The 24,453-nt window shown below is 45.0% G+C and overlaps 1 protein-coding gene across 1 annotated transcript; it reads left to right on the forward strand.

The window, feature by feature from the left end:
* Positions 1–308: 308 nt before the first annotated feature.
* Positions 309–22,564, forward strand: THAP12 (THAP domain containing 12). The gene is made up of 5 exons (XM_054973941.1): positions 309–407; positions 7,360–7,480; positions 11,849–11,956; positions 16,542–16,578; positions 19,594–22,564. The coding sequence occupies exons 1-5, from the start codon at positions 319–321 to the stop codon at positions 21,531–21,533; spliced, it is 2,295 nt and encodes a 764-aa protein (XP_054829916.1). The 5' UTR covers positions 309–318; the 3' UTR covers positions 21,534–22,564.
* The last annotated feature ends 1,889 nt before the right edge of the window (positions 22,565–24,453 follow it).

Below are 24,453 nucleotides of genomic sequence, written 5' to 3' on the forward strand. Positions count from 1 at the left end.
CGAACCTCACGCTTAACAAAGCGCAGTTCGAATGGAGTCCGGAAGTGTCGAGCCCCTCTGCGGATTTTGTACTGAAACTCTTAGCGCAGGAGGGGGGGAGAGGGTGCGCGCGCAGCCAAGTCGGGCGGTTGTGATTGGCGGACGGCACGGCGGCTTCCGATTGGCGGGCGGGCGGGCGGGCGCGGCGCCTTGTGGGAAGGAGGCGGCTGAGGCGGCGCGTCCCCTCCCCCCCTCCCGAGCTTCCTGCGGCCGCGCGGGGCGTTTGAAGGAGTCGCCGCCGCCGCCGCCCGCCTCCCCCGCCCCGCCTCTCCCCCGACCATGCCGAATTTCTGCGCCGCCCCGAACTGCACCCGCAAGAGCACCCAGAGCGACCTCGCCTTTTTCCGCTTCCCCCGAGACCCCGCCCGGTAAGGCGCGTTCACACGTCACGCGGGGGGCAGACACGCGTCTGGGCGCGAAGGGGAACCCGGGCTGCGGCGGGCGGGGTTCTGCTCTGGGCTGCCTCCCGCGGGAGACGCCGCTGGGTCTCTGCGGGCCGGGCGGGTTGACACGTGTCAGCCTGTGCGCGGTCTTTGGGGCCTTTCTGCGAGTCTGGTTGCGGCGTCCTTCGGGGCGCTTTTCAGGCGTGTGAAACCAGTGACGGGAGACGTGCACGTGTGAACACAGAGGTAGCAGACACGCACGTGTGAACCCAGTGACGAAGATGCACACGTGTAAACCTTGTCTTTCAGCCTCTGCTAATCAAGAAGGAAATCTGAGATGCTTAAATTTGAGCTGTTTAAAGGCAGGATTGCACTAGCTTGTTTGAGCAGTCCCTGGCATGTCTCCTTTTGGGGGAAACCTTTATTAACTTCTGTTTGCCAGTTATGAGGTCCCCATTCTCTCTTTGTCTGAATAATAATAATAATAATAATTCTGTAACATCTACTGTAACACCCATTTTGTTAACTGGGAATTGCACCCCCCTCCCCCACAGATACTGGGAATCTGAGATTTCCCTCTTCATTTGCAGGCGCTGAAAGACAGGTTCACAGATGTGTCTCTGTATCGCTTGGCTCATGGGTATGTGCCCTGAAGGGTGGGTTCCCGTGCATATGACTGTGTGTCTTAGACTTTTCTTGGTGCACCCTATTTATTTATTTATTTTTCACATTTCTTTTCTGCCCTCCCCGCGGGCGGCCTCAGGGCAGATCACAACCTATTAAAATACAGTAAAATTCCATCTCCGTAAAACATTTAAAAACATCATTAAAATAATGACATATTTCTATTTATACAGTTACAGCAGTTTGCCTTACAAATAATAACAGAATGGTGGACAGACTTTGCAGGGAGGGTTAGATTTTATACACCCCTTGTTGTTTCAGGCCGGCGGAGGCCCAGACCTCAGCCATGTGCCTGGTGGAACATCTCTGTCTTACAGGCCCGGCGAAAAGATAGTAGGTCTTGCCAGGCCCTGGTCTCAGCAGACTGAGCGTTCCACCAGGTGGGAGCCAGGACCAAGAAAGCCCTGGCTCTGGTCGAGGCTAAGCGGGCCTCCTTGGGGCCAGGGACTACCAACAGCTGTTTATCCCCTGATCGGCGTGTCCTCATGGGAATATATGGGGAGAGACGGTCCCACAGATACACTGGTTCCTGTCCACATAGGGCCTTATAGGTCAGTACCAAAACCTTGAATCTGATCCAGTACCCCACTGGCAACCAATGCAGCTTGCATAATATCGGTGTTATATGTGCCCCATTTGGAACTTTTAACGTGTGCAACTGCATTTTGTACCCGCTGTAATCTCCGGGTCAGGCTCAAGGGCAGCCCTGCGTAGAGCTTGCTAGTAAGGTTGCCAATACTAGCTTGCGAAATTCCTGGAGATTTGGGGGAGTGGAACCTGGGCAGAACAAGGTTTGTGGAGGGGAGGGACCTCGATGGAGTATCATGCCATAGAGTCCATCCTCCAAAGCAGCTTTTTTCTCCAGGGTAACTGATCACTGTTGTCTGGAGATCAATTGTCATTCTGGGAGATCTCCAGCCACTACCTGGAGGGTGGTAACCCTATTTGCCAGCTATGTTCTCAGGTGCATGAACTCATTGCTCAGATTTCCCTCTTGATTAGGAGGTCTGAAAGACAGGCTCACACATGCATGTCTGTGTCTCTCGGTTCTCATATGCGTGTCTGTCTCTTGAGTTTGTTTTGTCCCCTGTAGGGCAGGTTCACAGGCTGTGTCACTATATCTTCCTCTGCACATGTGTGAACGTATACCTTAGCCTCCCTCTATTTTTGACTTCGGTACCTTTTGAGGTAGGTTCACACACGCCTGCGTCCATAGATCAGATTTCTCTTTCAATTAACAGACGCTTAAAGGTACAATCGCACCAACGTGTGTATTGCAGCCGTCCTTAGCATGTCTGCATCTCTGTAACAGCTGTTTTATTCACTGGGGCTTACTCTCCGGAAACTTTTTAGGATTGTATCTGAAGTCTCTTGGGTGGCTTGTCTGCTTTCTTAGTAGGGCAATTCACACATGTATGAATCCATCACTCATGTTTCCCTGTCTTTGAATTAGCATGTGCTCAATGGCTAGTTAATAGATATTATTTAATCTATTATTTTTTTCATCCCATGTTCTCAACTGAAAAATTCTCAAGGTAGCTTTCAGTTTAAAAAAAATGAACAGTTGGTAAACTCAGCACCGAAACAGTAAAATAGTACCATGTTTTTCTCTTTGGCTTCTCTTTTATGTTTAACACTGTAAGTTTTAAAGGATGGCCCATTGTTTAGCATAGGATTAAATTGTTATATGTGTTTGATATGCAACAGGAGAATTTTATTTTTTATCAAAACTGATTTCACCGTTCAACTAGACGCTAACTCATACTTTCATCAAGATTGCTTCAGTGTAATACCTTCAGCTGCTACGCCCTACTGCCGTGGCTTCTCCACTTAACATCTTGGGTTACACATACAGTGGCGGCAGAGCAAGCTGTACCCCTTCAGGCAGTGAGTGTAGGTAGAAACCACGTTTGTAACGTTCCTTTTATGTGAGTAAATCCTCTTCAAGTATATATTTTAAGCTTCAGGATATAGGCTTTAGTCTGGGTCATTTCTTGCTGTGCTAGTCGTCCAGCTCTGCAGGAGCTTTCTTTAGACAAAGGCGCACTAAAAAAAATGTGATGCTTTCCACTGTTTTCCATGCTCTGAAGTTGTTCAGCCATAACACCGCATGGATCCTGACTAGCCGCTGAATGTGCCGACTGTTTTAAAGCGTTGCCGTTGAGACAGTGGGAAAGAGCAAGAATCCAGTAGCAGCTGTAAGACTAACAAAATGTGTGGTAGGGTAGGAGCTTTCGCGAGCCGCAGCTCACTTCTTCAGATACACTCCAGTTGAGACAATGTGAGATATTAGGAGAATTCTTCCTTGAGAGCTGTTTCCCTGTGATGGTACATAGCGGCTATCAAGCGATGGAGTATGCAAGTGTGGACCACCCATTGTGTGTGCAGTTTCTGTGTTTGAGAATGCTTGTTTGCGGCATTTGTGCTTTTTCTTCAACGTGCTGAAAATAGCGGGCAGCCTGATTTTTTTCTGTGTATTCTCATAACTTGTCGAACAAAATTGCCACTGAACTCCAGAGTAAGCACACACAGAATTACCCCATCTGAGAATGCAGTTACGAGTGTTTCCCATAGAGACTGGGCCAGTCTTGGTCCATCCACTGATGCTGAACATGGAATCTCTCCCCCTTCCAGTTAATATGCGAACCTGTTCAATGTTCAAATCCTGCAGTGCTGGAGTCTTCCCCCTTCTCTCTTCCTTGAGGCAGCTGCCTCCTCTTACCTCCTCCCATACTTTGGGGTGGGGATTATGCTATGGGATCCCACAGTAATCGCCTGGGTCGTAGTCGTTTCCTGGGTAATGGGGGCAATGTCTGTCCAATACAGCCGTATAGATTTACTTCCACTCTCGGGTAGCATCATACCGCAGCTTCTAGAAGTCACTGTCTTTTCCTTCCAGATGCATTGGATGTCATTATACCCAGGGGTCATTTCGTTGAAAAGAAGCTGGAGGAACTCATTAGCATAATGCATTAGCATAACTCATTAGCATATGCCACGCCCCTTGCCATCACTGGAAGTGTGTCATTCGTGTAACTGATTTGCATATGCCACACCCCCTGACATCACCTATCCTGGCTGTTTTGGACCCAATCCTGGCCATTCAGGGCCGAAATTGGGCCCAATAAGTGGCTAAAAATGGCTGAAAAGGGGCCCCAAATGGTCAGGATTGGGCTACTGCTGAGCGGGAGAGTGATCCACCACCCGTCAGAGGCCTGATCCGGGCCATTTCAGCCCCAGTCCAGGCCAAAATGGGCCCAAAATGTCTGTGAGGTGGGCAGGTCCACCTGTCATGTGACTTCTTTGGGGAACGGCGTTCCTGCGCGTTCCTCCTCGAAATGAGCCCTGATTATACCGAATGCTCTTCCTCCCTTGCCTGTGAACCAGCCCAACCATATATTTATGTTTTCCTTCATTTGATGCTCATGCTAAATTTAGATGAGCGTCGCCGTTGTCCCCAAAACTTTGTGTCAGCATGAAGTGAAGGAGCTTATATACAGTGTTATTGGGAAATGAGGAGCATGCAAACTATCGCTGGAGTACATTGAAAGTCGATTGAAAGTGCATTATTCAGTGTGTGTGAAAGCAACCAGTGATTCCACCTGGGACTTCTCTCCAGACCCGAGAATCTCAGCCTATTGAACAGACTCCCTTTGTCTCCTGGGGCATTTCCCTCAATCAGCTCACAAGTCACTAACCCAGAATTTCCTAAGGTAGCACAGCATACCTGCTCTGTTCCTGCCTCTTCATCTGGCCCTTGAGCCCTGGGTACCTAACCATAGATGTCTGAGTTCTTGTCCTTCCCTGGGTAAAGCCTAACTAATCTGGTAGTTTTCCCTGTTTCTCCCTCTCTTCCCCAAGCCCTGTCGGAGGCAAAACCTGGTTGCCCTCCTCCTCACTCTCTCCCAGAGATTCCACAGCCTCTCATTAGCTGATACCACTGAGTATTTGCTGTGAGGTGTCATGTCTGTACCCCTACATCCATGTCATTGTTCTAGGTGTTGAACCATTGCTAATACTGTGCCTTGATTTCATTTTGTACATGCTATGATCATTACTTTCGTTTCTCTCACCATGAGAACACAGCTGTGTTATCTCTTTCTTTGAGGCTCACCGAAGTGACCTTGCACTGTCTGAAATGTTGCCGTTTCTCTTATGCCTCTTTGTTCCGTCTAGCCCATGTATAAACTCCAGCAGAAGTTCCCAGACTCCTTCCCGCGCAAACTTGTGGCTTGGGAGGGGGGAAATGATTGAGTATTTAGAGCTGTACTTTTCTCAAGTTCCTATTCCTAGCAAGGGAGTGTGTACTGCTTGGATGCTTTCTTGCCTCTGAGTAATTCTATGGACATATATATGGGAAAGATTGGATTTCTGAATAAAACTATTTAACCAAGAGTTTGGACTTCTTGTTGCAATGGGACAGAGACCTGTCTACCATATCCTGTCATCCATAGCCTGACAGCCTGGAGGACGGAACTAGAGGTTGTCTGTCACAGTGACCCGGGGTCAGTCACACTCTCTCAACCTCGCAGGGTTGTTGTGAGGATAAAGTCAAGGAAAGGCGAGTGAGCTGCTTTGGGTCCCCAGCAGGGAGAAAGGCAGCATATAAATAAATGGAAGACGGTTAGTATGACAGCCGTGCATAGAGAAAAAGTGATGGGATGGTGGTTGCTGTGTTTGTGTGAGAGAGGCGTGGGATGTTATGTAAGTGACAGGCCTTGTGGATATGTGTGTGTGCGTGGGAAGACCCTGTGGAAGAGTGGAGGGTGGACATGGAGGAGGTGAAGTTTGGAGAGGCAAGCTTGTGAGCTGGGAAGAGCTCTCTGTGTCTAACAGCAAGAAGAGAGGCAGATGTTTTATACCTATATTTGTGAGGTTTTGTCTGCTTGTATCTCTTCTTCCTTCATGCGCATGCATGCCTATACCTTGCATAAGCACCTGTCTAGTACATTTTTCCTCTTACCTTTTGTCCTCCAGGGGTATTTGGCAGAAGTGGTTCTCCCTCATTTTATCCATGCAGCAGCCCTGTGAGATAGGTTATGCTGAGAGAGGGTGATTGACCCCTTATCACCCAGTGAGCTTTGTGGCTCACTGAGGCTTTGAACTCAGGTGTCCCAGACCAGTTCTCTAACCACTATGACCCACTGTCACAAATTGCATTTGTTCTCCTAAATAAGCATCTGGCATGTTCGGTGTCTTTTTTCCCCCTTTACACCTGTGAGAAAATCATTGGGACAGGATTGAAAGAGGCACTGTGTATAATGTGTGCATGCACAGAGGCAAACATTCCCAAAAATTCAGGTGACAGGTGAAGAGGTGTGGTGTGCAGAAAGGTATATATGTGCGAGAGATGTAAGGGGAAGTAATTCTGTGAGCCAAACAGATGGGAGAGAGACATTTAAAGGCAAGAGAAGTCGATGAATCTATTTAGGCATGGTTCAGAGATTGTTTAACTGATCTGCTTTTCAAAAATTAGCAGTTTTCTTTAGATGGCTCTTTGGCAGCAAGGAAGTCCTTTAAGCGTTATGCTTTTTTGAGCTGGCTTTATAGTTTGCCGGAATGCGTCCCTGTTCTTTTTCAGGTTAAATGACAGCCCTCCTTTTTCAGTGGCTACAAGACAGAAGGGAGTTATTTCTTGCGAGACGGATATCCTTTGTAGTCCCCTTTTTTCTCCCTACATAAGATTTGAAATGTTATTTGAGGCAATAAATAATCAAGCCAAGCCAATTATAAACCTCTAGCATAGGGTTCCCTAGCGAGGCCTGTTTGTTCTTCATTCTTCTCTCCGGGGCCAGTAATTTAAGCAAATTTCAGGCTTTGAACATGGTCAGAGAAGCAAGTGATATCCAGAATCTTTAATGCTGATGTTTGAATTTTCAAGCAGTGTTTCTCAGGTATCTGAGAGCTCAGGTGAGATTTTTTTTCTGAGTTAAAATTGAAAGTGACCTCTCACATTACAAAAGGTTTACTTTTCAGTGCTAGCTGTCTACCTCCTGTGTTTGCGTGAGAAGAGATGGTTTTGGGGAGCAGTGATCCAATCCTGCTGGGTGCAGAGATTCATCTTGAGAAAGCTGATTGGAAGGGGGGGGGCAAACAGAACAGTGAATCATTCAGAGACCAAGCAGGGAACCTCCTCTGTAGACAGATAGTTGCGACTCAGGGAAGCCTTCCATTTTTCAGTCATTCGTGGCACACGGTTGGGAATAGCTACCCTCAACCCTTTACGATAGTTAAAAATCTGTATCTCTTGCAGATGTCAGCGGTGGGTCGAGAACTGCCGAAGGGCTGATCTGGAAGATAAGACGCCAGACCAACTGAACAAGCATTACAGGCTGTGCGCGAAACACTTTGAAGCTTCAATGATATGCAGAAGTGTAAGTGGAAAGAAGAGTGTTTTGTGCTTTTTTACATCTAAAACGTTAACTCGCTTTTCCTTTGTGTGCTTTACTGGCACTAACAGTAGAGGGGAATGTCTTTAACATTAGCATCTCATCAAACGGTATGCTGCGTTTCCATGATTTGATTTATTGCCTGTAGCTAATTGACTCTCCCCGATAGCATGAAATTTAAGATCTTGGATTCCCCAGCAGGCTAAAATGCGTGGCTCGTGTTCCACCTTCGCCTGTGCATGCCGAACCTGTGCATTGCAACGCTTGGAAGTCTCACCGGGTTACTTAAATGTGAAACCATGCGGGGCAGATTGGCGCTCTGAGGATTCCCACAGCACGTGGTGAAGCGGTGGAATTGCGAAGGCTTCCCATTGAGAATACTGCGTTTCAATAAAAAATCTCATCTAAAACTCTTCTAGGGGAAAATTCTCTCTCTGCAAGAGAATAGCATCTCTGACCCCAAAATGTTTTTAAAATAACAGCGTCTGTGAAAAGGCCGAGTAAATTAATGACTGTAGAGGCAGCTGGCTTTGCGTTCTCTTTATCTGTCAAGAACCCAGGAATATTTTAAAACGTGGGGCTGTGCTGCGCGGCCCTTTGAGAAATTGCTTGGAGAAGAATTATAGATGTATTAATAGAACTTTCTATAAGCAGGGTTTTTTTTCCCTCCCAGCAGGTAAGATCCTAATTTCTCTGTTCATCACTTGGGGGTGGGAGGGGAATTTGACCATATAAAAAAAATATTGCAGCAGTTTTCAGGGCAATAACGCCACTCTTCTAAGAGCTCAGATGACCACAAGCCATGGATGTTTCCAGCTTTGCTGGTATAGTTTTGGGAAATTGCCAGAACCATGACACAGGCCCCATACTTGTGCCCCATGATGTGGACTTTATGCCTGGAGGGGCGGGTAATCGAATCGTCTCCACCCATGTTTCCCTTCCATGCCTTGCAGTTGTGCAGTTTGTATCCACTGTGAGGAACGGATTGTGCATTTCTTTTTCCCAGCCCTCCTCCTTCCTCCAGCTGCTCTCTTTTGGATGAATTCTCCCTACCCTTTCCTAGCTAGTTTTAACTATGGCTGATGCCCGCTTTAACCACGGTTAGTGTTGCTGCTGCCAGCCAGAGTTTGCAGCTAGACCCAGACTTTTTAAAAAACTTCTGTAACGCAAATGGCATGTTGACTTCCCAAGGCACAATTGCACAGGCAGAGCAAAATGCTTTCGTGTACAATTGCAATATCCTTCCTTGACAGTTATTTGGAGAAAAGATGTAACTAAGCCAACAAAACGTGTTGGAGTGGTAGGCGAGGAAGAAGAGAAGGTGGAATGCACAAATCCTTTAAATTTCTGCATCGTTTAATGTGTCATGTTAATACTTGCGCTTGGTTTCAGATTTCTGCAATCCTAACCTTGAGCCAGAGGAGTTAGCCGTGTTAGTCTGTAGTAGCAAAATCGAAAAGAGTCCAGTAGCACCTTTAAGACTAACCAAATTTACTGTAGCATAAGCTTCCGAGGACCACAGGTCTCTTCGTCGGATGTGTCATCTGACGAAGAGAACGGTGATTCTCAAAAGCTTATGCTTCAGTAAAGGTGGTTAGTCTTAAAGGTGCTACTGGACTCTTTTCGATTTTCCTAACCTTTGAGGGCACTCTCCACCACCACCAACCTTAGTGCATTGCTTATTAAATGTTCCTTCCTGTTAGAGCTGCCAGATCCGGGCTGGAAAATTCCTGGATATTTGGCGGTGTGGATCCTGGGAAGGGCAGGATTGGTCAGGATTGGGATCTCAGCTGGGTATAATGCCATCCCGTCCACATTCCAAGGTAGCCATTTTCTGATCTTTGTTGCCTGGAGATCAGCTGTTGTTCTGGAAGATCTCCAGCCACCACCTGGAGATTCCACCAACCCAGTTCCCGGGAGTAGTATCCACTAACTCATGAAACAAAATTCTGTAATGTGGAAATAATGAGGCTCTCAAAATTACAGTTTCTACAATACGATTTTGAGAGCCTCGTTATTTCCACATTACAGAATTTTGTTTCATGAGTTAGTGGATACTACTCCCGGGAACTGGGTTGGTGGTGCTACTGATTTCATTCCCTGAGAACGCCTCTTTTTCTTCGACACCCCCGGGAGGTTAGCAGCCCTTCTTCCCGTTGATTGCGTTCTTCCACTGTGTAATTCAGCTTGAGTCTCCGTGAGAAATGCAGACTGTAAATTGTCAGACTGTGGCTTGCCAAAAGTTGCAACTTAGCCCACCTCTTGCAATAAGACAAAAGTCCATTGATTTCAAAAGGCTTTACTGAAGATTGTCAACAAATGGAGTACACATTCCAAGATGCATTGACCTTAGCTGATCTGTGGAATTGTTACGAATGCTAAGCAAGAGAATAGGTACGGAATATACAGTTTCCCTCAGGCCTCAGCCTCCCCCTTAGTTCTCAAAACAAACGACCAGAGGGTGAGAAAAGAAAAGTTTCTCAAGGGCGGCAGGAAAACGAAAGCACGTAGACGATAACCGTCTCTCTCCCTCCTCCAGGCTCCCAGCAGCAGTCTCCACACCTGCAAGAAGCACACTTAACACACTGACAAAGTTAAAATGGAGTCTCTTTGGCTTAAACACAATCAGAACCTGACATAAATTAACATAAATTACGCATTGTCCGACACCATTTACATCCAGATTTCTTTTTTAATTTCTGTTAATTCCTACACAAAGTTGCCTTCCCTACAGGAATTTTGTAATGTGAAAGCGGGTTGTAATCGTTTTGTTGAAGCAAAGAAGATGCATCTGAATATCAATAATTGGGCACAGAGGGCACGAGAGGTTTGCTCCCTCCGTGCCTGGCTTGTAAGGCTGCCATTCTAGAATAGATGGATCTTTCGAGCGATCGACTTGGGCTGCTCTTACAGGCCCAGTCAGTGCTGAAGTGCAGACTCTCAGCATTGGTAGTGGCAGTTCTCGCGGTCTCCAGGTAAGAGCAATAAGCAGACTTTTCCACGCGTGTCAGCAAGCCGCAATTTGTTGGTTGCATACACCGGACAGGAAGCTGCAGCCAAACGTCTAAACAGTGATACCTCTGTGCTACTCATGTGCTCCAGGCATGCGCTTGTTGCATTGATACTGGGTTTTTGAGAGGTCCGCCTAAAAAATGTAATGTATGAAGTAGCCAGAAGAGAACTCTTGGGTGCATTATAAGAACACCCAACGACTCAGCGTTTACTTTGTTGAAAAGTCTCAGTTTCGTAAAATCCCATCTGCCTCCACCGGCACGTTCTTCACAAGTTTTCTTGCTTGCTTTGCAGTGTCCAGCCATTTCCTCCTTGAACTCTCTCCCGTTCTCCGGACATTTGGCTGTATTCCTCCATGGGCGAACACTTCTTTTTTTTTTTTTTGCATGGAATTTTTCTTTATTTAGACGCTAAACAATAGCATAAAAGCTATAGACAACAAATGCAGAAGGTTAAAAAAGCAACATTCTAAAAGAAAACACGCTAACAATGCATAAAAAAGTGAAAAAAGAAAAAAAAACCCTAAAACTAAACTACAGATTGAGTTCCAATTGATGGATAGAGATCAATTTCGGCGTCTCACTTATTCTGAGTTAAACATAAGAGCCCTCTTTTTTCTGTTGTTTGTGATTCTTAATCCATAAATCCAGCTGTCCTCAAGTCCTTATTATCCATTACATTGTCAATAGTCTGTAAACGGTTTCCATTCAGTAATGTCTTTTTCCTAATCAGTGGTGAAAGTTTTGCCGTTGACACAAACTGACGCTGAGGTGCTTTAGGCTGATCCTGCACTGGGCAGGGGATTGGACTAGATGGTCTGTATGGCCCCTTCCAACTCTATGATTCTTTGATTCTGAAGCTTCTCCGCGGTGTAGCGCAATCATAATTTTTCTACCTGGGATATGCTTTAAAGTATTGGGGAAGGGGCTGTTTGGCTGTACGGCAGAACAGACGGATTGCGTACATTCCCCACTTGGCGTCTTCCAGCTAAACGATCTGCTAGGTCACTCGTGTTGGGAAATTCTCTCGCTGAGGTCTGGAGGACCCACGGTCCGTCAGAAGCGTCAGTCCTGGGCTAAATGGCCCAGTGCTCTGACTCTATGCATGGAAGTTCTTTATGTGAAGGGTAAGCCCATCCAGTTTTTACAAAACTTAAGAAACAGAAGCAGATTTAAACAGAAGCGTTCTTGGAGGGGGGTGTCTTTTGCTATTTGCTGATCTTTTCACCCTGCTGTTAGCTACAGGGCAAATAAGCAGACACGAGAGAATCTCCTACTTGAGAGGTTATTGTTTCCTTTTAAGGAAGGACCTGTAAATGAAAGGCTGTCTTTTCTTTTTCAGAGTCCCTATAGGACAGTTTTACGGGACAATGCTGTGCCGACCATATTTGATCTGACGAGCCATCTGAACAACCCACACAGCAGGCACAGAAAAAGAATCAAAGAGCTGGTAAGTCTCTATGGGTGCCAATGATATAGTGGTGTTGCATTTGGTTAACAACACCAGCCACAGTCAAAAAGAACTGAAGAAGGATAACTGCCATGAGCCACTGGCACAGAGGGCAGGAGGGGCAGAGTAGAAATATTTCAGTAAATGTAACACAAAATACGTTTATTGACTTCATTTATAAACTAAGAGTCTCTGAGACATCAGACACGTGAAGAACATGTGTCGGGAGATGCAGTGTTAGCCGGGAAGGGCGGTTTTAAAAGACAGCCAGTGACAGGGCAAAGGCTTTGCTATACACTGGAGCTGGTTGAAGGGGTTGTGAAATCCCAGAAGGGAAACTTCAGCCCATTAGAACCTCTCCAGGTCCAAGCCCAGGTCCGGCCCATTTCCATTCCTCGCTGCCTTCTGATTGCGATCCCACATGGTTCTTAGATTGGAGAGGTGAAATTGACAAAGCGGGAGGCAAAGATGAAATTAACAAACCCTCTGAGGAGCGATCTCCGCCGGCTCTTTTTAAACTACACTTCCTGGCTAACATTGCATCTCCCTGCACTTGACGAACGCGCACTGAGGTGCAATTCAGTACAATACATTAAGAGCAATGGGATGCCTACCGCCAACAGTGCAGTAAAACTGAAGTACAAAGCTAGAGATGTCACGAGAATTAGAATTAAAATGAGAGATGTTGTACAGAAAAGTAAAATCACTCTCCCAAAAGGAGTGTAATTCAGTGGAGAAGCAGTGCAAACCATCCCCTAGATTCTCTTTCTTCAACTTTCCCCTACCAAAGCTACAATGTGCATGCATTACATCTGCCAGTTTACTGAGGATGAATTTGTATGTCCCTTTTAATCTGTCTATTTTTGACGTGAAACAGATTGTTGATGCTTCTCTAAAAATACTTCCTGGAATTACAGTGAGGACATAAAAAAAGAAAGCTTTCAAACCCACTTTCAGATGTGCACCTGTTGGTCATAAGGAATGCTCAGCACGGGTCCGCAAATCTTGGCCTAGATGGCCATTGATTGTGGTTGTTACTGATCCTATTTCTTTTCTGAAGCATCAGGCATGCATGCAGAGAACTTGGGGAGGGAGGGAACGAGGGAGCAGCTTTTTATTTTTTAACACTCCTTGGGGAAGAGTGAATTTTCTTGCCACTCATGCCATCTCCAGAGCCCAGCACATGGGCTGGAGCTGGGCTTGGACCTGGAGAGGTTCTAATGGGCTGAAGTTTCCCTTCTGGGCTCCAGAGCCCAGTTTCATCTGTTACTCCCTGGTTCTCTGCATGCTTGCTGGAGAACTTTAAAGAGGGGGGGGGGTTTGTTCTGAGGTCTGGCACAGTGTGAAATTCCTTCCCTTGACTGTGTTTTCTTGGCAATTCTTCGTGAGAATTCAGAAGAACAGGATCTGTGTGCTGGGAATCCAGAACAGTGAAGGCCCAAGAGGAAAAAAACAAGAAAATGGGAAGGGGTGGATTTGAGGACTTTATTTGCAGCATTTTCAGTGGAAAGGTTGAAATTTCAAGGAGCCCTAGAAAAAGCCCTCTGAAGTACTTTATCTTTTGGAATAAATGAAATGCTTTTTAAGATAAGGTGCTACTTGCTCAAAATGTGTAAGATTTTTATATAAGACAACCTACAGCAATACAGAATAACTTTTTTGTGTACTGTGGATATATACAACGTATTTTCAAAGCTGCGTTCATTGTTCAATGTGATTAATTTTGTACAAGACATGATGATAACATTATTCAAGAGTTTAGTATTGTCAGTGTTACGAAACTGACGTTGATATCTAGATGCAAGCAGTGGGAACTGTATGAGGCTGTTTATATCAAAATATATTTCTTTTTGTTTGCTGGGAAAAAAATTGCTGCTTTATTTTAGTTCCCCCCCCCCCCGCCCCCGCTTACCATTTCCCAAGGTAGCAGCATTGCAATTTACTAATGTTGGTTATGTTCTCTGTAAAAGCATTTATACTCCTAAATTCTGTAAATATACCAGATCGTACAGTTTTATAGACGAACAGTTTCCTGATTTCTGGATTACGGGTACACCTGCGTAGGATCGCTGAGTGATAATTAATGCTTTTTATCCCATTTTAATCAGTGAAATAAGTTTAGGTTTTTCAAAAAAAGAAAATACTGCACAACTTTCAACTTTTCTAGGGGAAAAACAAAAAAAGGCCCCAGGGTGAGATTTCTTTTTTTTTTTTGTTACAGCTTCAAAATTTCCAAAATTAAAGTGCCAGCACAGTGTAGTTGTTAGAATATCGAGCTGTGAACTGGGAAACCCAGGTTAGAATCCGTCTTCCACTATAGAATTTTGCTGGGAGACCTTGGATCTGTCACGTGCTCTCCGTCTAATCTACCTCACAGGGCTGTTGTGAGGATAAAATGGAGGAGTAGAGAATGTTGTAAGCCAATTTCAGTCCCTGTTGGGGAGAAAAGTGGGGTATAAGTAAATAAATAATCTCAACCTGGCACAAGAAGAAGGAATAGTTGTCAGATAATTTAATTTATTTAATTTTATTCAGTTTATACTCCGCCCTCCCCACAGCAGCAGGCTCAGGGCGGATCACAACAAGGCTTAAAACACATTACACAGTTCAAACCATTAATACCATGAAAAGCATAAAATACTACATGCCACAGTTTAAAATATCGCATCTATATAAATATAGAAACAAGAAACATAGCAGCACATAATCTGGACGATCACCTTTTCACCATCTCCAAAGCGTTTTTGCCAGAAAAATATGTGGGAGATGGAAGATGTAATTGGACAGGAGGGCATATACTTTATTCCCCCTGACTAGGGGGCGGGCACCGCCTAGCATCAACCGTATGCCTGGCAGAACAGCTCCGTCTTACAGGCCCAGTGAAATGCTAACAAATCTTGCTGGGCCCTAGTCTCATAAGGCAGAGCGTTCCACCAGGCTGGGGCCACGACCGAAAAAGCCCTGGCCCTGGTCGATGCCAGGCGGGCCTCCCTAGGGCCAGGGATCTTTCATAGATGTTTATCGCTCGAGCGATAAGGTGCAAGAGGAGCTGCAGTGCAAACCCCCCCCCCCCACGTCTCCCACCGATCATTAATCTATTATTCCCAAATCTATTATTGTGCAAGAGTGCAAAATGCTTACAGGAAACACATACAATAAATAGAATAAATAACCACTAGGAATAATTTAAATTCAATAGTAATAAATAACATCTTTATAAACAGTAGCAATTACTGCACAGCAGTAATGACTTCAGTACAATCCGTAATACAGTTTTTACCAAAGCATCTCATCTATTTCCAGTGGCTTCCACAGAATAAACATCATAAACATAATATTAGTTCAATGTTCATACAAATGATGACAGTTTCTAGTTTTCTTATGTTTTCTAGACTCAATCCATGGAACGCCACTGAGGAAGATAAGAAAACTAGAGACTGTTATCATTTGTATGAAATTGAACCAATATTATGTTTAGAAATAGATGAGATGAAGCTTTGGTAAAAATTATATTACGGATTGTACTGAAGTCATTACTGCTGTATTGTAAGGATGTTATTTATTGCTACTGTTTATAAAGATGTTGTTTATTACTATTGTATTTAAATTATTAATGGTGGGAGACTGGGGTGGGGTTTTTTTTTGCATTGTAGCATTTTCTCCCAGAGGAGCCTCCCGATTTGAGCAAGAGGAGCTGTGACTGCCGGCCAGGCCAACGGACCCCTTTTCTTCTGGAGCAAGTTCATTTATTTGAAATATTTCTGTGCCGTCCATCCACCCAATAAAGGTCCCCAAGCTGGGGAACAACAAAAGATTTCAACATGAAAATAACATTTAAAATAACTTATATATAAAATAATGCAATACAAACATATATCCACATAACACCGAAACCACATAGAATGGCCAATAAATGCTATTGGGGGTATGCAAGACAAAATTTAAAAAGTCTTCACCTGCTGGTGGAAGGCAATGATAGGGGAGACAGATAAATCTCCATGGGGATAATGTTCCAAAATGTCTTGGGTTGCTTGCTACCCTGAGCCGGTGGTATCACCCAAAGCAGGGCCTCCAAAGATGACCGGAGTAGATGGGTAGAAGATGGTCCTTAACGTATCCTGTTCCCGAGCCATAAATAGTTTTAAACGTCAATACCAGCACACTAAATTGATCCTGGAAGCAAACTGGGTGCCAGTGCAGATGGAGCAAGACTGGAGCGATACGGTCCCTACAACCCACTCCAGTCACTGTACCAAGCTATTCCAAACAGTCTTCAAAATAACTCGTAACATGAATGTGCGTTGCTTCCCAGAATGGTTGCGTTACCTCTGCAAGAAAGTAGCTTGTCGGCTACAGTCTATGGAACTTTAAGCATTGTCCAATTTGCGGAAGGTGGCATTTCACCATGATGTATATCGTTCTGTAGCATTCGTGTCATCTCCCGTAAGACATGAAGCCAAGGGCAGTCCAAGTACTTTGGATGTCTAATAATGTTTAGTGCTTGGATTCAAAGGGGATGATTGATTGTAGTTTTGAAGAGAGTCTTACCAAATGGGTGACCAGGAATTTATTTTTCTCCCTCCAGAGCGAAGAAGAAATAAGAACATTAAAGCAGCAGAAGGGTAGGTGAATGATCTGTGGATGATAAGCTGTGACTTAGAGGCGGCTGCCTGGTAATTTGTTGTGTCTTGGGCTTCTCTCCAAAAGCCATGCCCTTATCCAGGGATGTCTAAAATCAGATGGCCTTGGAATTCTGGCGAGGGTCATATTACTTCCGGATTTTTAGTTACATGTACTAAGCAGGATCCGGCCAAGTAGATGGGACTTAAATGTGCTTGATTTCAGTGGGAGAGTTTATCATACACTGTTTCTTGGAACCAGCGGGACTTTAACATATTTGTCTTCGGCTGTATCATGTCTGCAGTGTTGTACTGGTCACTTTGGTCGTTTCGTTTTCAGGCGCGGGTCACAAATGTGCTTTTGATAGCATCCTTGAAAATGTGGGTTATCCAGTTGGTCAAATTGGTTGACGATTTTTGATGATAATTATATAGTTGCATAATTGAAGTAATATAATAATACAATTAAAGCAGAATGAAGATAAGATTCGAAGAAAAAGTAATATGTAGAGTATAAGTTAAACTGGTTGACTTATATGAATGTATTGTTTATGGAAGTATTTGAAAATATGCAAAAAGGGATAAATTGTTTGTCCCATATTGAAGAAGGGATTACAAGATAGAGTACAGAGTACTAAAAATAGTTAAAGGATTATTACTAAAAGGAAGATAGCACTTAGTTATGTATTATTATTATTGTAATATTGTGATTTAGTTGTTAAAGTAAGTAAGAAGATAGAAAGAATATTGTGCTATATAGTTATATAGTTATATAGATAAGCTTAGAAGAAAGTGAAAGTATATGTTTGTTAGATGGAAGGAATTTAAAATGAGTAAGGGAAAAGGGACAAAGGGTTGGAAAACTGTTGGAAGTCAACAAAAGAGGGGGAAAGGGAGGGGGTTAGATTTGGGAAATAGGGAAATTGATTGTAATTTGAAACTAAATGATATCTAATCCAATCAAAATTTAAAAAAAAGAAAGAAAATGTGGGTTATAAAAGCGTGCTCATCTGGGAACCCTGATTGGTTGGATCTCTTTGTAATATTTGCCCAGGGCAATTGATAGATTTTTGCAGGGTAAATAGCTAGAGAAGACACTCATTCTTAATATTTTTGATGTATCTTACCTATCTATAATTATAATGTCATATATCTTTTCATTCAGTCAAATGTACGAATAAGAACATTTCTTCTAACGTGACATCACATTTATGTTTTGTGGCTCTGTGCTGATGCTCACGTTTGTTTTGGCATAAGCATTTAATATGCTTTATTGAAAGCCAAGGAATCTTTCAAGCAGTCCACTCCTAAGGCAAAGCAAAACACTGCTGTATTCAGACACCATTTGCACAGCTAGCTTTAACAACATCTTCCATCATCATTCTCTGATGGATGACTTTTCGGGGTGTCCCCTTGCCCAGTTTTAATATATGAGACTGGCTCTTTAAAATGGATTTAATATGCTTTATTGTAAGCTTCTGGAATGCAGAATTGAAACACACGGAACAATGTTGCTTCAGTTCAGTGGCAAGCAGTTTTATTGTATACATGGCTTGCGGGCCATGATAAAGATTGACTGAGTGAAGCAGCAAGTGGTCCATGTTGGAGAAACCTTTCTGTACCCAACTGACACCTGCACAACACCAATATAGCTAATTTTTCACATGATCCCATTTGTGGATACTTAAATCCGTAGACAGGGGCCTTGAATAGAGAAGATCTTCTACAAACCTGAAAAAAGCCCCATGTTTTCCAAAAAATCTGAAATCTTAAAAAAAAACCAAGCTGAAATCTTAAAAAATCCCCCCCAAATAATACAAGTAGTGCCTGTACCTTTAAGAAAGGAATGCCATTTCAGTGACTGTTGTCCTTGTTGCTAGGCAACCACGACAGTATTGCCAGCCTTCAAGCCTTGATTTCTGTCAGTAAAAGGCAAGGAGGAGGGGCATTTCCAGAACTGTTTTGGACTTTGATGGAGGACTCACTGGGACCACTGGGTGACTGGATACCACCCAACTTGCATTATTCACCCAGGCCTGGCTGAATGCTACTGTTCAACAGTGACCGCCCCTCGAAGCCTGCATGATGTATTGGTTAGAGTTTCAGATTAGGATCTGGGAGACCCAGATTTGAATCCCCACTCTGCCATAGAAGCTCACTGGGAGACCTTGGTCTAGTCACACACTCTCAGCTGAACCTTGGTCACAGGTTTGCTGGGAGGTCAAAATGGAGGCGTGGAGAATCATGCAAGCTGCTGTGCGTCCCCATTGTGGAGAAAGGTAGATACATACGGAGTTAATACATTGAAGTTAATAAATATACTTGAAAATGGTGGACAGCTGAAAGGTTAGTAGGTAGGAAGGAGAGAAGAAAGCAAGGAGAAGTGAAGATATGGGAGTTATCAGGAGGAGGAAAAGAGGCGCCCCACAAGTCCTTGAGGGTTCCCCAGTGTGCATCTGGGTGTGGCCCAGCAGCCAGAGCCATGCAACATTTTCCTAGGGAGAGGCTGCCGGTGGGAGGGAATTACAGAATTTTGGTGCAACACCCAAGAAGCGGGGGAGGGGAAAAAGGAAAGCTGAAGTCAGGAATGCAGACAAAGGTAGGTTGTCTGGTGAGCGCGGGAAGGAGAGAAGGAAAAGGAGAGGCCAGGAGGGCCTTTCAGGGAAAGGGGAGGGGGAAATGAAACGCACATCCCCGCTCGTAAGATACAAAGGGTTGCATTCCATGAGTCCATTCCACAAATGGTAGCACATTCCTCCTACACAAGGAACCTTTCATTGGTACAAGAGGAGGCTCCTACATCAGTGAAGGCGTCTTGCACCAGAGGAAAATGTCACCATTTTTGGAACAGGTCTCGGGGGTCCTGCGTACCCTAGGTTGTGGAAGTCTGCGTGCAGTTCTTCGTATCATTTCACTCATGAAATATGTCATCAGTAAGATTTTTTTTGGAGGCTTAAAGATGAAGGGGAAAGTGTTGCCTGGAATTCTTACCAGTATCTCTCCTCTCTTCTCCTCTAGTTGATGAAGCCTATGAACAAGAAAAGACTAATCCAGAGTCCACTGACGAGCTTCAGAATCCAGCTTCTGAGGAGGGAGGAGACGAGCACATGAAAGACGACGTTCCTTTGACTCAAGAAGAGCGGGAAAACAAAGATTATCTAAAATCTTTATTTGAAATTCTGATCTTAATGGGGAGGCAGAACATTCCACTAGATGGCCACGGCGCTGATGAGCTGCCCGAAGGCATTTTTACCCCTGACAACTTCCAAGCTCTCCTGGAATTCAGAATAAACTCCGGCGACGAGGTCCTGCGAAAGCGGTTTGAGACCACGGCGGTGAATCTGTCGTATTGCTCGCAAGCCCAGCAGAAGCAAATGTTGGAGATCTGCGAAAGTTGTATACGAGAGGAGACGCTCCGGGAGGTCCGAGACTCTCATTTCTTCTCCATTGTCACAGAAGAGGTCGTGGATCTAGCTGGGGAGAACCATTTGCCGGTGCTGGTGAGATTTGTTGACGATTCCCACAACCTGCGGGAAGAATTCGTAGGGTTTTTGCCTTACGAGGCAGATCCGGACATTCTAGCCGTCAAGTTCCATACCACTATCATTGAAAAATGGGGTTTAAACATGGAGTATTGCCGAGGCCAAGCCTACATTGTCTCCAGTGGGCTTGCTTCAAAGATGAAGACTGTCGCCACGAGAATCTTGGAAAAATACCCCCAAGCTGTGTACACACTGTCCTCTTCTTGTGCCTTGAATATATGGCTAGCCAAGTCTGTTCCAGTCTTGGGCATTTCTATTGCCCTTGGGACGATAGAAGCAGTTTGCACGTTCTTTCACCAGTCGCAAGTCCTATCGGATTTGGACAATGTTATCTCCCTTCTTTTTCAGAACAGTGAGGATAGGGGGAAGGAGCTGAAAGAAGTTATCCGTTCACATTGGACGTGTCGGCACGATACCTTTGAGATTATAGTAGACCTAATGCAAGCCCTGGTGCTGTGCCTGGACGGCATAAATGAGTCTTCCGCCCGCTGGAACACCATGATCGCTGGCCGAGCATACATCCTCTCTAGCGCGCTAGCAGACTTTGACTTTGTGGTTACTGTCGTGATCGTCAAGAACATCCTTTCGTTCACAAGGGCCTTTGGCAAGAATCTCCAGGGCCAGACGTCGGACGTTTTTTTTGCAGCCAGCAGCTTAACCGCCGTGCTGCATTCGCTGAACGAGGTGATGGAGAACATTGAGGTTTACCACGAATTCTGGTTCGAGGAAGCGACAAGCTTGGCCACAAAGCTGGACCTGCCCGTTAAGGTCCCTGGGAAATTTTGCCGAGCGCAGCAAGGGAACTTGGACTCTGAGGTCACGCCGGAAAACTATTACAAAGAGGCCCTCAGTATCCCAACCGTGGAGCACATCATTCAGGAACTGAAAGACATCTTTTCAGAGCAGCACCTGAGAGCCCTGAAATGCCTGTCTTTAGTGCCCTCGGTCATGGGGCAGCTCAAATTCAACACTTCCGAGGAACATCACGCAGACATGTACAAGAACGACCTCCCAAACCCAGACACGTTGTCGGCGGAACTTCATTGCTGGAGAATCAAATGGAAACACAGAGGGAAGGATATCGAACTTCCTACCTCGATCTACGAAGCGCTTCATCTGCCCGACATCAAGTTTTTCCCCAACGTGTACGCCTTGCTCAAGGTACTGTGCATCCTTCCATTGATGAAGGTGGAAAACGAGAAATTTGAAGTCGGCCGGAGGCGCTTGAAGGCCTACCTGAAAAACACTTTGACCGAACAGAGGTCTGGTAACTTGGCTTTGCTTAACATAAACTTTGACATCAAGCATGACTTGGATTTGATGGTAGATACATACATCAAACTCTATCCTGACAAAGCAGAGTTCCAGGAGGAATTTCTCTCCTCCAACAGTTCAGAAATAAAAGAAGAGACTTAACAGAAGGGGAGGGGGAATCCTTTTCTTGTTTCTTTTCACCCTTCTGAAAAAAAAACACAGGGCCTAAAATGGAGAAAGGATTTATTTACTTAACCATTGTAAATATGTTTCCAATTTTAGGTATGTGTTTGAATGGATTGTGAATGGCTGGCCCTGCTTGGATTCTGTTGCTTGTTGATCTGTTTTGTAAAGTTAAAAAAAAAAAGTTAGAAGTCAACTTTTACCCTGGCCATATATCACAGCTTTAAGTTGCCACGTTAGGAAACCAGAATTATTACATATTCCTCAGCTGTACAAATTGTGTACAAATATCCAAAGGGGATTCCATTTTTTTTAAACTAAGCAAAATATGTTAGTTACTTTTTGGGATCTCTTCATTGCCTCTGCCTCCTTTCACCCCTAGAGAAATACTGTAGACGGCTTGAATTTAAATGAACGATTGGAATGGTCTAGATCCATGTACAGGAGAGTGCTGGCATCCATCACATGTCTGGAATTCGACTGAAATCTCTGGGACTCCCCCCATGCAATTTTGCAAGCGTCCCCCCACCCCCACCCCTCCACTGGTGATGCCTGCTTGGCTCTCCCAAAGGAATGTTTCAGGAGTCACGAAGCATATTTAGGTAAATAGCAACTTGATTTGACCCGTTTACTCTTGTACACATTCCACTGCATTACCTGCCTCTTGGCCTCTTTTAATGTTTTTATGAACGGGAGGAAAACTTTTTCCAGAAATTAAGCTGTCTTGCAAAAAAATAATAATAGTAATCAAGATGCTATGAGCATCCAAATCTTGTTCTGAATTCAGCGAGACTTAAATGGAGATACAAACATCACCCCTTGCCCTTCCCAGGTGTGAATTATAAACCTAGAACTGACAGAACAGCAAAGAAGAGGGGGCCGTGGTGTTGGTTTCATTTTATGTTAGAAATCCTATGAAATGTTTCTCCTGATATTTTTTGGCAAGGGGGAAAAAAACACCGATTTTTGTATAGTTTTATTTCCATCCAGAATAAACTGTGAATTTTCTATTTTAGCATTATTAATTGGCTGTGAAAGCAGAACGATGTCTTTGTTTCTCCGTCATTTGTATCGCCTACAGTAAGAGGCGCAGACATTCTATCCTGCATCTCAGTCGGTGGTTTTCCAACTCTTCATCTCTATTCTTCTGCTGAGACCTCCCCCTTGATACAAGGCCCTTCAGCATGACAAAGGATCTGGGGGAATGGTCTGTGGTCTTTGACCTGTAGGTTAAAACTCTGAGCTGTGAGCCCCTGTGGCTTTCCCCCTGCCTTTTGGAAGAACATGCTGCTTGCGCACAGGGGCAGAGCGCGAGGGTGCAGCGCCCCCTGCCTCCCTCTCTTTCCATGCAGTGAACGGTAGCAGGCGAGACTATGGCAGTGAAGAGTAGAGGTGGGCATAGACCAGGAAAACACGACCATGGAATTTCATGGACCAAGGACCACAAACTTTTCACGACCCGCAGACAGGTTCGTGGGTTCATGGTCCGTTGGTCCGTGGTGCTACCTCCGGGGCCTGGAGCAAGGGGAGGTTAAAGCGCTCCCGGCACCGCTTGTAAGCTGAACTGCCGAACTGGGCCGGACGGTGTAAAATTTAGGTCTTTTTTCCAGTCCGTGTCCACCCCTAGTGAAGAGGTATTCCTGCATCACTCTCACCCTTCGGCTGCTTCTCTCCCATACACCGCCTGGTGTTCAGCTTGTGTTTCCCTGTCCTTGACTCAGTTTGCAGCCTACAGTTGTAGCATTGGGAGGGCATAAAGCTGCATCTCTCTTCTTGTCCCATGGCATCCTATCACATCCTTACAGCTCCCAGGTTTGGAAAGAGAGAAGGGCTACTGGTTCGAGGCACAAGCTAGGTAATGGCGCACACGTCCTGAGCATATGCCTGCAACTAGCAGGAGGGAAGTCAGGAGCGGCAGATCAACTGCCTTTTAGGGAATTATCACCTGGTAAGCCTCTGAGAAATGCAGCGTTCCTGAGATGAGCTTTTGAGAACCACAGCTCTCTTCATCAGTCGCATCTGACGAAGAGAGCTGTGGCTCTCGAAAGCTTGTGCTACAATAAAGTTGGTTAGTCTTAAAGGTGCTACTGGACTCTTCACTATTTTGCGACTACAGACTAACACGGCTACCTCCTCTGGGTTCCTGGGAAGGCAGTTGCAAGACTGCTGGTCTAAAAAATCCCCAGTCCTTGTGCCTGAAGAGTTTGATTGGTTGCGAACGTACTTGCATGAGCTCTTTGCCGGGGTGAACATCTTGCAGTTGACGCTGTAGAGGTTAACCTCTCTGCTTCTTGCTCTCTTTTTAGCGGGTGGGCTGAACCGGCAGTGCCCCGATTCAAAAGGAAATGGTAAAGCAGCGTCTTTCTGCTCCTCGGAGACAAATGACTCCCAGGTTAACCAAAACCATTTCTTCCCATGCTGCTGCAGTGAACGGAAGAGGATTGCGGCCAGGCCTCGTGAATGTGACCCGCATTCATCACACCTATGAGTGTCTATGAAAACTTTCTCGGCTCCTTTAGAGTAATGTTTTGTTCCAAAAGGAACCAGTTTTCTATGCCTCTCCTCTCTCCTGCCTTATAAACTTAGGGGAATTCTTTGCCACAACAGAAAAAATCACTAGCGTAGATGACTTAGCAAAGACACTTGTATGGAGGTTAGATCTATTAATAGTTCAGAACTGATGGCTAAATGGAACTTCCATGTTCAGAGGCAGTGTAGCTCTGAATGCCAGTTGCTGGGAGGGGGGCAACAATGGAGGGGAAGCCTCCATGGTTGTTTTTCTTGTTGGGGGCATTTTGTTGGGCACTGTGTGAAGGAGGCCAATGAATTTTAAAGCCACTTTGTTCTAAAATACAGATTACTGGTGTCTTGGATCTCAGTCTTTCCCTGCGGCTTCTCA

This window comes from Eublepharis macularius, chromosome 3, assembly GCF_028583425.1.
Source record: "Eublepharis macularius isolate TG4126 chromosome 3, MPM_Emac_v1.0, whole genome shotgun sequence".
In the NCBI taxonomy this organism is placed as follows: Eukaryota; Metazoa; Chordata; class Lepidosauria; order Squamata; family Eublepharidae; genus Eublepharis; species Eublepharis macularius.